Source organism: Bactrocera neohumeralis, chromosome 5 (genome assembly GCF_024586455.1).
Source record: "Bactrocera neohumeralis isolate Rockhampton chromosome 5, APGP_CSIRO_Bneo_wtdbg2-racon-allhic-juicebox.fasta_v2, whole genome shotgun sequence".
NCBI lineage: Eukaryota > Metazoa > Arthropoda > Insecta > Diptera > Tephritidae > Bactrocera > Bactrocera neohumeralis.
The window spans coordinates 66154740-66167543 of record NC_065922.1 but is presented as its reverse complement, the minus strand read 5'-3'; the positions used below and the strand labels follow the sequence as shown (position 1 = coordinate 66167543).

The 12804-nt window shown below is 37.3% G+C and overlaps 1 protein-coding gene across 3 annotated transcripts in view; it reads right to left on the bottom strand.

Annotated features, from left to right (window-relative positions):
- Positions 1 to 818: 818 nt before the first annotated feature.
- Positions 819 to 12804, bottom strand: part of LOC126760479 (probable protein phosphatase DDB_G0282105) — a 109074-nt gene continuing 97088 nt past the window's right edge. For all 3 annotated transcript variants that reach the window (XM_050476126.1, XM_050476124.1, XM_050476125.1), the window contains exons 4-5: positions 4094 to 4951; positions 819 to 2305 (exon numbers count right to left, since the gene is read on the bottom strand). In XM_050476126.1, coding sequence (XP_050332083.1) covers positions 2094 to 2305; positions 4094 to 4631 — 750 coding nt within the window. In that variant the 5' untranslated portion in view covers positions 4632 to 4951 and the 3' untranslated portion in view covers positions 819 to 2093. The remainder of the gene's footprint in view (positions 2306 to 4093; positions 4952 to 12804) is intronic.

Here is a 12804-nt window from a genome sequence, read left to right as displayed (position 1 = left end):
AAAAGAATGCTACGTACAGAATTTTGTCGAAATCGGCGGTGCCACACCCATCGACCAATTTTCACACCGGGCCCCATAAAGCTCTCCCATACCATTTCGATAGTCTGTTTTAATGCTTCTGGCGTATTACGTTATTGATTTATCGCGCTTTTAGTAGTTTTGAACAATACCGTTATATGAGGGAGTGAACGGGGTTATTCTCCGATTTCATCCATTTTCACACTGTCGGTAGAAATTCTTATTCAGTGCTTAGTTATGGTACTTTCTATATTTTCGGTTAATGGCGATTTGTGGGTGTGGCAGTGCTCCGATACGTGCAACCGTTAGGAAAAAGCCGTTAGGTGTAGCAAGTTGTTGGAAGAGTATAAAAAGAGGGCGGAATTATGGGGCGACAACTTTTTGTTTTTGGACCACGCATATTGCATTGATTCTTCAAGCGGTTTTCGCCAAATTTTCAACCAATAGCGTGCCACAGCCACAGTAATCGGCTGATTTAGCTCCGTCTGACCTCTGGCTATCTCAAACAACAGCTCCAGGGAAACCGTTTGGAGTGAATTGAAGCAAAGGCTGTTCCGGAAATTGATTTTACCAACTGTTTCGGCGATTGGAAAAAAAGATGACACAAGTGCATTGTGGCCAAGGTGGATTACTTTGAGGGGGTGACATAAATTTTGAAGAATAAATTAAAAATTTTAAAATTATGAACAAAGTCTTACTATTTTTTGCTCACGGGTTAAGTGTGGTGTGACAACCGGCCTGTCTAACCTAACCTAACCTAACCTACTTACATTCAATTTTTTTCAATAAAAAGTCCGGTCTTTTTTTATTTGTTATATATTTATATCATTTATTATGTATGTAAGTAACTAATTCGAGGTTATTCGGCTTATACGGAATGTGTTAAGCAAAACTGTTTGAAAAATATTACTCATGTTTGTATGTATGTATATAATAAAACTCGTTTGTCTCATACATGCGACAACTACTGGTATAACAAATTTATTAGGTTTATATGCATTTGATTTAAAATATTTTCTTCATATATATGTGTGTATATATTTTTTTGCTCGATTTTTTTCGTAGTAAGAAAACTAAGTACTACACGAATACATTTTATATATTAAAGCAAGCGATTTTGCAGTTATAAAATGACATTTCTTAAAATTTTAATGAATCGTGCAAAATATACTTACAATCTTCAAATTATTTCATACACTTGCAGGGCTTACAGAATTATTTAGCTACAAAGCTACATGCTAATTTACAGTAAGTAGAACTAAAAAGGGGACTACAAAATATGTTTGTTATTTTTTTAGAATTTTTTGCATTTTTTGGTAATTACATACATAAGTATGAATATGTGTTGTGGAGAAAAATAAGTAGAACCACTCGCTATTTCGCAATTTTCGTAAATTCTTGCGTGAATATTTTCACCTTTTCACTAATAAACTAACAACTTTCGTTAAATAAGTAGATATATGTGTGCCTATATGTATGTATGTATGAGTGTGGCGCGGCAGACATTACTATATGTGGCTTCCTTGTCATTGTTTGCCTGCCTTAACCGTCTTCGTTTCGCCGCTCGCTTACCAAAAAATGTAAAATGGAGAGCAACAATATACTTGTAGTTCCATTCAATACAAGAGAGCATGTGTGAGAAAAACGCTTGCTCTTTCGCTACTTACAGTTTATGCCAGTCACTTGCTTTTATGCCAGTTGCTTGTTCGATTCGTCATGCTAGAAGGTTTGGCGCAGCGAAGACGGCGTATACTTCATACTATCAAACAAATATATAACTGAATATATGGTAGATTTAGGAGCGGCCGCACTATCGCACCATCAACATTGCACCTATTTGTATTATCTCTGCTTGTATGATTTGCATTTGTTAACAGTAATATTTTATTTATATCGCTCACGTAACATAAATACGCTTATCATTACTTTCTATGTTTTATGATACATATATAATATATAATTGTTTGTATGTATGCATATGTGTTTGTATGATTTTTTGTATCTTTCTTTCTCATATAACCGTTAATTTATTGATTTATAACTGTAGATTGGTGTGTCTACACATTTTCATTGTCTTATCTAACCTCATCCACATCCTCGCCCTCGGATGAGCTGCGTATGGTGTTGTATTGTGAATTGCGACTGCGTAACATGCGTAAGAAGCTGCCGACGGCAAAGATGGTTCTTCGATGACGATGAAATATACCCTGGTATAAGGCCTCACGTAACGTTTTGCGATCCTCCACATCGACTGAGGAGGTAAGTGATGTTTGATGTGGTAAGCGCGCTGCAAGATATCAAAGAGTGAAATTATGTATATAACTTAAAAGAAAGAAAGAAAAGAAATTGATCCAAGTAGAGATACTTTTTTCAATAGCCTTTTTTTCATGTTATTTTTGTTCAGTATTGTCTGGCATTTCATTATGGGAAGACTTACACCTGAACAACGTTTACAAATCGTTCAACTTCAGTACGAAAATTTCTGTTTTGTAAAGAATGTAATTCGCGTAATTCGCTCAACTTATGGTAAACATAATCGGCCTACCAAGCGTACCATTCGCAACACCATCCCCCATCTGGAGACCCATCATTCATTATTGGATAGCATTCGACCGAAATGAAACGACTTGACGCATTTTACGTCGAAAACTGCAAGAACTGAAGGCGCTCGACCTTCTCAAGTGACATCGCTAAGCTCTATGGGTTCTTGAAAAGTTTCAAGAAGAACCGTTGTTTTCCAGACAAATTTTGTTCAGCAATGAGGCCCATTTCTGGTTCAATGGATATGTAAACAAACAAAGTGGCCGCATTTGGTGCAAACAGCAACCTGAACAGATTCAAGAGCTGACATTTTATCCAGAAAAAGCAATGGTTTGGGGTGGTTTGTTGAGCGGTGGAATCTTCGGTCCACATATTATGAAAAGTGGAAACGTAACTGTCAATGGCGACCGTTATTGCGCTATGATAACCGACTATTTTATATCTGAAATCGAAGCCTGTGATCTCGACGATATTTGGTTTCAACAAGACGACGCCACTTCCCACACATCGCATCAATCAATTGATTTATTGTTTTGGACCGGTCAATTGGCCACCAAGTCGTGTAATATCACACCGTTAGACTTTTTCCTGTGGGGTTATGGAAAGTCTTAAGTCTATGCAGCCAATCCCGCTTGGATTCAGGCCTTTGAGGAATATATCATGCGTATCATTCGCCAGTTGACGGATGGACTATCTGAGACGTAGCCGCGGTCAACATTTGAAAGAGATAATCTTCAAAAAATAAATGTCTCAGAGTATCCTTTCGAATGATAATAAACATTCCTCATTAAATTTGAAGTTTCTCTGTTTATTTTCTTTAAAAAAGTTCCAGCATAGTAAAAAGCGTTTAACCCATAAAATTTTATAAAGTATAACCATTCGGAAGAAATATTTACACTTCAATGGTATTTATGATCAAAAGATTAGCATTTGTTCAAAATATTTAGACAAGCATTCCAAATAGCTTATAAGTGAAATTTCGGTTATAAGACAACTCCCATGTTTCTTCACGATATTGGTAGCTGTTACGTCGGATCACCAAGAGAGATTTATGGCTGAGAGGAGGAGGTCCAAGCGTGAAACTTCCGAGGCGTTATTTTTAAAAAAGGACTTCTATAGAACCAACTAACTTAGTCAATTAGGAATAATCAAACTTTATATCAAAACGACGGTAATGTGTTAAGCTTCTTAAAACTTCTAATCAGGCAGCTTACTTGGTATGGTGTGCTGGCAGAGATCTCGCATGGTTGGGACAAATTAGACATTCCCAATCACTTTGGATATATTAAGCGTTTGCTGGATTACTATAATAACTTGTAGTATTTCGACAGGCTTCTTGGAAATATTGTAATAGAAGCCGTGAATTCAATTCTTCGGTCTAATCAAAACCAAACTCAGAGTTGTGGTTAGGATACTAACCAGTTACGTTCCCTTTGGCATACATGCTTTTCTGTCCACTGAACAAATCTGTTTACTTTTTTAAGTTTCTGGTAACTACTTATTAAGTGTCTTTTCTATCATAGTTACAACTTACCAATTGGAGATTTGGGTGATTTAATCGAAAATTCGTCCAACTCCTTCCCCGTCAAATCCAATTTGAGTACTTTCTTCGTAAGCTCCTTAGTGGCCGCATCCAAGTTCGATTTTTTGGCAATCTTTATATCGACATTACGCTGACTAACCGCACTCTTCGAGACAGCGCCGGCAGTTGGTTTATGTGCTTGTTTTTTCTCCGAGTTTTGTATCTCGGCGGGTGATTCCAACTCCGACATTTTAGCCAGTTTCTGTTTTATTGGCGATTTCTGATTGGTTTTCAATATCTCGTCGTCCACCAAATGCGGTTTCTCCTCCTGCTCCTCTTTCTTTATTTGTAATTGTTGTTGTTGTTGCTGCTGCTGCTGCTGTTGTTGAATGCTCGAAGTGGTGGTGGTGGTCGTATTTGACGCAGCCGATGTTGATGAGGCGGACGATGTTGGCGATAATACGGCTATATTGATTGTTGCTGCTGAAGTCTCTGTCGCTGTTGCTGTTGCTGCTGTCGATGACTTTTGACGATGTTCGATTGCAACCATTGTTCACAGCGACGACGATGCGCGAAAAACCGTTGGATAAATCAAAAGAAAATAACAACAACAATAATGTTATCGGTGGTAACGGTCTTCTGACGGTTGAACACACTTGATGTCGCACTTCAGTTGGACAATGAATGGCTGCTGGCACGAAAAATGTTAAGCTACGATGGCTAACGATGATATCGATCGGTTGTTGGTTCGTTAATTCTTCTACACTTCGCTTATTTATTGAGTTTCTGGAGAGATGAAGTAGTTACTGCTGTGCTTAAGTTGCGTTAAGTGGCAGGACACTTGAGTTTGTACAAATAGTGATGGCAAGGCTGTGGGGAGGAAAAGATAAAACAATTGTGGTCATGTTTTTGATATGTAGCAGAACAAAGAAAAGTAATAAAAAACGAAAAATTGGCTGTAATTAGTTTAGATGCGTCTTAATTTACTATAATCTCAGTAAAAATAAGAATTAATCTTATGCGGCTCCAAAATAAAGTTAAAAAAGAAGCTTTCATGTGCTTTTTCCAAAGCACAAAAAGTAAATAAAGTTGAAAAGGAAGCTTTCATGTGATTTTTTCTGAAGTAAAAAGAAAAAGCACATGAGAGTCAACTTTCAACTTTATTTTATTCAAAATTTAAGATACTCGTATGTACCTATTTGGACTCGCATTACAAAATTAGCTTATAGCTAGCCCTAACTAATCCTTTTGTTAAATACTTTTTCGGACTTTTGACACATACTCGTTTGTAGAAGGGGTCTTACAATTTTTCAACTGGCCAAAAAGCACTGATGAACATTCTATGAAGCTTTTGAGCTTTGAAACCATTAAACAACTATTAGGGTTCAGAGAGAGTTCATACAAAAAACTCACACTTTTTATTTTCTTCTCATGAATATAACATGATTCTTGTTCTACATTCAAGAGTGGAAGCACTAAACCGCGCCTTATAACCAACGTCTTCTGTCTCAAGGAGCAAATCTAAGATTTTAAAAGCTTTTCCAGTAGATATTTTCTTCTTAGACCACATAAAGACTCCAAATAAGAAGGAATCTGAAAACATATCTGAAGCAACCTTCATTTATCTGTAGTTAATGTACTGTGAAAGTGTCTACAAATCAACTGACCTGAGTTCCAACTCTTAAGTCTTCGAGTATAATACTGTTTTCAAGACAATTATAAAACCCGGAACCTATACTTTGAAATATGTTGGGATTAATACGAAAGGCCACGACATTTCCTTCCAAAAGGTTCAGATCCGGATTTATAGTGTTAGTCTAAATATTATTAGGTTATATCCGCAGAGATCCAGGTAAATGCGAAATGATTAAAAATTTACGCTGTACTTGTAGTTGCCATAGACCAGGATAGAAAAAAATTATAGTAAAAGCTTATATCCTTAGGACTTGCTTACCCGAACACAGTACGAAGCAGGCTGCGCACTGAGACACCTTATAAACAACTTCATTACAAACTGAAGATTAATATATTAAAAACAATCACTTTCAAGGTCTTAAAAATTACGACTTGAGTGAGTTGAATTCTTCAGAGCCGATTTGAAGTTATTAGTCCTTTGAGATTACCTAAATTTACAAATGTATGTGAAGCGTTATGCAGAAACTAGTATGTTCACAACTTTGAAAAGCCAAAAAAATCAAACCGATGGCCTCACACTCCCTTACAATTATTTATTATTATCCACAAGACTTTTGTGCATCTATCTTCAGTATCTTCAGGCCACACAACTCAACGTCTTGAAAGTAATAACATACACTTTTATTTTGCTCGTTCGCATTCGTGTCTCACCTTTTACGGTGGCCTCGCCTCGCTGTTATAGTGGACTTCGTCGGGAATATCGAGACTCGTATACGATGTACCGAATTTCGTTTGCCTGAGCGTGAAACCTTTACGACGCGCCGCTGTGCGTACCTGTTGCTCTAGCTGCTTTTGCTCAGCGACTTGCGTATCGAACGCGTTGTAGGCACTAAAATTGTTGCTATTGTAAACGTTGTCAAATTGAAATGCAAAAGCGTTATCGTTGCTATGGCTTGTTGCTGTCGTGTCTGTATGCGCTACCTCTACTGGCTCCGCATTACCGATGGTCGAACAGTCTGTTAATGTAATTTTCGGCAATGACGCATCAATGTCACTTATCTCTAATTGCATTAGATGATCAATTAATTCATGGAAATGCGCGCGTGCTGCCACTGTTGTTGTATTTATTGCGTTTGACGAATTGGCATTCAGATAATCGTTCATGCTACAACCATCAGGCGTACGCGCTGTATGCGCTGCTGGCGTGCTCGGCGTAATTGGCGCCGCGACGTTCTTTTGCCGCGTCGCTTTTAATGCTTTTACAGCGCGTCCTACAAACGGTTTAATGTTAACGCGTATCGCGCACGGATTATGTTGCGGCGCGCTTATTGCAGTGGCGCTGCAGCCAACTTTGAAACTACGCCTACGGCCAATGCGCCGCAATAAATTGGTCAAACGAAAGCAATGTTCCGCGCTGCGCACGCGTGGCGTATCAACCGGCGTATTGCTGGCGCTACTGTCGCGCGAAGCTGTGCCCTCGTTGCTGCTGCTGCGCGTCGTTTGTGACGTTTGCGCGCACGCTGTGGCAAGTCTGCGCTGCTCGCGACGCGCGGCGTTCCGCTGGCCGATTGCTTGCAGGTACTCGACGTGCCGCAACACTCCTTGCTCGTAGTACTCACAAGCTAAGCGCAAGTAGCTTGCGGTGGTACTTAAAGCTCCGTCTGCGGTTACACTAAACGGTTGTACGTTTTTGTGGTAATTAACGCTATGTGGGCGCGTTTTGTGTGCGTACGTGCTAACCTTTGTAAGTGCTGTAGCGCAATGCTGATTTCGTGTTACTTTGTGGCCAACACTTTCGGCACTAGCTGTGCGCGCTGTTTGTTTAGCCGCTGGCAGTTTTCGGTACCAAGTTCGTTTATTATTTGCTTGTTTACTACGTGGCACTTGCAATGCTGGTGCTTTCACTTTCCCTACGCTGTCATTTGCAACACTATTGTCAGCGTCATCATCAGCATACCCATCATTGTAATCGTACAGTTTTCCATTAGCATTAGCGCCGTCTGCATTGACGTCAGCGCCGCTATTTATTTGCCGCTTTGATGAGTTCTCGTCTTTTCCTTTACCTGTTGTGGCGCACTTAAACGCTTTGCGGCTACAAAACCCTTCACCTTCGGCGTTCGGGCGCGCGTCAATCCTTCCGTTGCAGTAATTGGTCACGCCGTGCTTGTCCCTCCACCGCAGCTGTCTATCGACCAGCAACTTAAGTTCCTTATAGCTGTTCGCCTGACGAATGCGTCGCACTGTCCCGTTGTACGTATCGTCTGGCGGCGCGTTCTCACACAATGTCTGACGACCGCGCGGTGTTGTATAAACGGCAGTGAATCTGTAATTAGTCCAATGTGTGTTCAGGCATTAAACAACAAGTCGACCGAGGGTCCAACAATACAAATTTCTACACACTACACACAAATGCACATACATATAGGAGAAAGCAGCAAATAAGCAGAAATAAAAAGGGAGTAATAAGACAGTGGGAGAGTCGAAAGTGAAAATAAAAGCAGACAAAAGATCCCACGGTTTTCCGTAGCTCGATGCGTCCGCATTGTTGGGTTTTTGCGGTGGACTGTACGCTGTTGCTAAGCTTTATGGTGTATAGCTTGTTGCACACAGGCGAAGCTACAGCTTGACATGGCTGTCATCCCTGACAGGTGGCTTGGGGTAAGAGCTACCTTTCTGAATAATTTATTATGACTTAATGCATGCCTGGCTGGTCACTTCGCTAATACATAAAGCACAGTGTTTCAAGTGTACTCAAAAAGTTGATAACAAACTTAAAGCTTTTGAGAGGTCACTCAAAGTAAATAAGCGTTTGAACTTCGAACTGGCGCTGTGACACAATATACCGTTATTTGCTGTAAATGCGGTTTGAGAACAATAGCACATCGAGTTAACGTTGGTGTGCTGTTATTGTTTGATAATTCACAAAAAAGTAGCATTGTTAGTCAAAAGCTTTCCAAGTTAAATGTGTGGTGTATGTAGTGTGAACTGCTGAGGGAAAAAGTTTTTAAAAAGCGCTAAAATGTGCTTAAGCTAACCAAAATAGCCTACTACATCTTAATTATTTTTTTATACCCTGAACAGGGTATATTAAGTTTGTCGCGAAGTTTTAACACCCAGAAAGAAGCGTCGGAGACCCAGTAAAGTATATATATAAATGATCAGTATGTTGAGCTGAGTCGATTCAGCCATGGCCGTCTGTCTGTCCGTCCGTCCGTCTGTCTGTATATATACGAACTAGTCCCTCAGTTTTTAAGATATCCTTTTGAAATTTTGCAAACGTCATTTTCTCTTCAAGAAGCTGCTCATTTGTCGGAACGGCCGATATCGGACCACTATAACATATAGCTGCCATATAAACTGAACGATCGGAATCAAGTTCTTGTATGGAAAAATTTCACATTTGACAATGTATCTTGACCAAATTTGGTATAGATTATTTTCTAAGCCAACAATGTAATCTCCGAAAAAACTGTTCAGATCGGATTACTATAGCATATAGCTTTCATACAAACTGAACACATAGTTACTAAAAGAAATGCACCTGTGAAGGGTATATTATCTTCGGTGCAGCCGAAGTTCACGTTTTTTCTTGTTTTTTATATTTTTTGAAAGCTTTTCTGTGGAGATTTCAGTACCCAGAACGATAGGTCCAGTAAAAACGAGTCCCTTATTTTGCATTGCATTGCAGATTGTATTAAGCATAATTGGAATTATTCGATATCCATGAAATAGGCACCGTTTCGTTCCATAACTTGTTGATATTTCGAAGCTGATTTCATAATACCTCGTTCTTAAAAGTAAGCATCTGGAAGCCTTGATTTTCATAAGCTCCTCTTGAGGGAAATGTTTTGCAAGCAAAATCATTTGTCATAGACTGGAACAGTTAGTATTCACTTTAGTCACTGGCATTACGAGGTTCTAACTATAAAGTTTATGCATAAGATTATCCTAACTAAACTTCCCGAGCTGCTATCGAGCCTATTCACCAAAGCTTGCCACTTCTATGCGATAGTTTACTTCAGATGATCCAATTGCTGTCATTGCAGGTTACCGTAGGGTTGGAGCTCATAATAGATGATTCCCTGCCAATACCAACAAACAGAGCCACTCTTTCCTGGCAGTTAATCCTGAGTTATCGTTTGCACTGACACACTGCGATTCGACCACACCGTTTTCGCTTGATGTGACCCATTTTCCATGATTTCTAACCATTCCCTTCAAAACTGTATTGATTTTGTTGCGATTTCGCAACGATCGTGCTCAACGATTTCCATTCTTTTATCGATATTGTCGACAATTGGTTTTCCAGATCGTGGTGCAACATTAAAAATTTCGGCACGGAATCTACGAAAGCTTAAAAATTTCGGATTGCAAAAGCCATCTATTGGTAATATAATGGATTTTTTTCTATATCAATAGTATAAGTAAATCATTTATTTCCTTTATTTAGGGTACATGTATCGGGTTGACTTGATTGGTCTCAGAAAAAAGCATCCTCATAAGAAAGTTGTGACATATCCTAAAGAAGTAACGAGTGATCCAAGTAGTTTGAGTTGGTCGAAACGAACACTCGCTTAATATGAGGTTCAAGTTTGGTCGGTCGATGCCGAATGTTTAAACATTGAGACGTTTCTTAAGATAAAACCAAGATCACAAATTATTTAAAACCATTTCATGGCTACACCGGCGTGTTTTTACGGAAAAGTCATTTTATATACCTTTTTAAAGATTATAATTAGTATGTTTTCTGAATACATGAGCCAGATCACTAAATGTTCCCAGCGTATGAAGTAATTCTTCATTTAACAAATTATTAGTCGAATCTAAACTAAACACAAAGTTTTAGGTTTTAATAACACTCAAAACTGTGTTCGAAACCAAACAGATTACGTTAATAGAATAGTTCAGTTATAGAAGCTTAAAGTATAAATTGCTTTTAGATATAAATCTTGTTTGTAAATATAAAATAGAGAGCAAAAACTAAAATGGCAAATTTGGTATGAAAATCCTTATAAATTAAAAATTTATTAGTACTTAATTATATAATATATATGTAGTACATACGTAATACTAATAAAAATATTAAAAACTACTTAAAAAACCAAATAAGTAATAAATTTATTTTGCCAACATATGCCAAGAAATAAGACCACTTTCTACATTTGCAGTAAGGAAGACCAATTGTTGAAAATATCGTTAAAATAATAGAAATGAGTTGGGGTAAGCCGGCTGAAACGGTGGCTGAGCAAAGATTGACTAACAGGAACGATTTGCTGTGTGCTTGGTGGGATTAATAGGAAATAATCTTCTCGGGGCTGCTCTCATATGACCAACCATATAAGGAGGTATGCTGCTTTAGAAGCCCGAATTTTAGGTATTTTTTTTTTGACGCGATAAAAAAAAATCAAAAATTATTTTGACTATCCATTTTTTATATGCTTTTTACTGATATTCTAGGAATACGAAACATATAAGAAAAAATTAAATTTAAAATATAATAAGAAAATATAATATAAGAAAAAAAAATTAAATTTAAAATCAAAAAAAAAAAAAAAAAAAAAATTTTACAAAATGGTGGGGGTTTGAAAAAAAAGTTTCGTATATTTCCTTTTTTTGTGGTTCGGAATTTTTTAAAAATAAAAAAAAACAAAATTCTTTCGAAAGCTTTTTGTAGTGCGATACTATAATGTATAAGAAAGCTCTGTGTAAAATTTCATGTGAATCGGTTGAACTTGAGATATCATGCACACTGTTTCTAGAAAAGTAGTTATGAGAAAAACGAGTTTAAAGTTTGAGAACTAGTCGCGCACAGTCGGAGTCGGAGTCACAAAATGAGCTGTAACTCGGAAAATAATTTGAATTTCGAAAAATCCTCTTAGACACATTTTCTCGAAGGGTTATACTATAAAAATCGATTTTTTCGAATTTTTAAACCAGAATACCTCTAATGCGGACGTTTACTGTCAAAAAATATGAGCGCCCGAAGTTAGCAATCACCGAGAAGTAACCAGCTTTCGGCTATAGTAGAGGAATTATGTTCCACCGGAAACCATAGTAATCTATATAAAAGGTATCTAGATCGCTGGAAATACATTTTTTTTTGAAATATCATTTATTCGAAGAATTTAAATTACAAGTTCGGGGTAATTTTTTGTCACATGTATTTTTATACCATTAGACAGTTAAGAATTTTGTAAATATAAATTCTAATGACTTAAAAAAAATATATTTTCAGGAGTGTATTTTTGAGTTAAAAACTATAGTTTTTTCGATTTTGAATCGAAAATGTTTCTTCCTTCATATTTTAATTTTAGAAAAAAAAACAAGGTATTTGGGACATAAAAATGTTAGTTTCCGCGTACAACAAATTTTGTGAAAGATTTTATTTTAGTACAAGAAAAAAAATTAAAATCCCAAAAAACTTGGACATTTGAGTATTTCACATATTTTGCGCTCATGTGATGAATGTGTTAAAACAAAAGTCTTAGATCTTTTCATTACCTACAATTTTTCCATTCAACTATTTGCTATAGATCTCTTAGTTTTGCCGGAAATCGAGCTTAACTATTTATAACATTTAAACCAAGCTCCTCCCCTGCCTCTTCCCGCTCGCAGACCGCAAGTAAATTCGTTACCTTTATTTTTTGTTATTTTATCTTCCGTTTTCAATGTGTTTCGTCATATTTTGGCTTTTTTGCTTTCAAAAATTTTCTAACCTGATCTAGCTGCGTTTGAATAAAGGATTACTTTTTTTTATAAATTTTTTTAAATAAATTTGTATAATATATTGGACACAATTAACCCACTGTTCTAACTACTTGGCGATTTCCAACAATGCTGCTCTTCAGTAGCGACAAATATAGTACAACATTTTTTTTTTTTTTTGAAAACTTGTTTTAATAATTTCTGGTAGGATATTCAACACATTCACCGCACTGTACGTATACAAGTCAGCTTTAAACCCCACGATACAAGTATACTATTCAACAGGCGCTTATTTACAGCCACATATATGTATGTATGTACATAGAAAATGCTTTCGCATATATTTATACGCGACGGCACCGCCGTGCATCGTTAGTTGACGC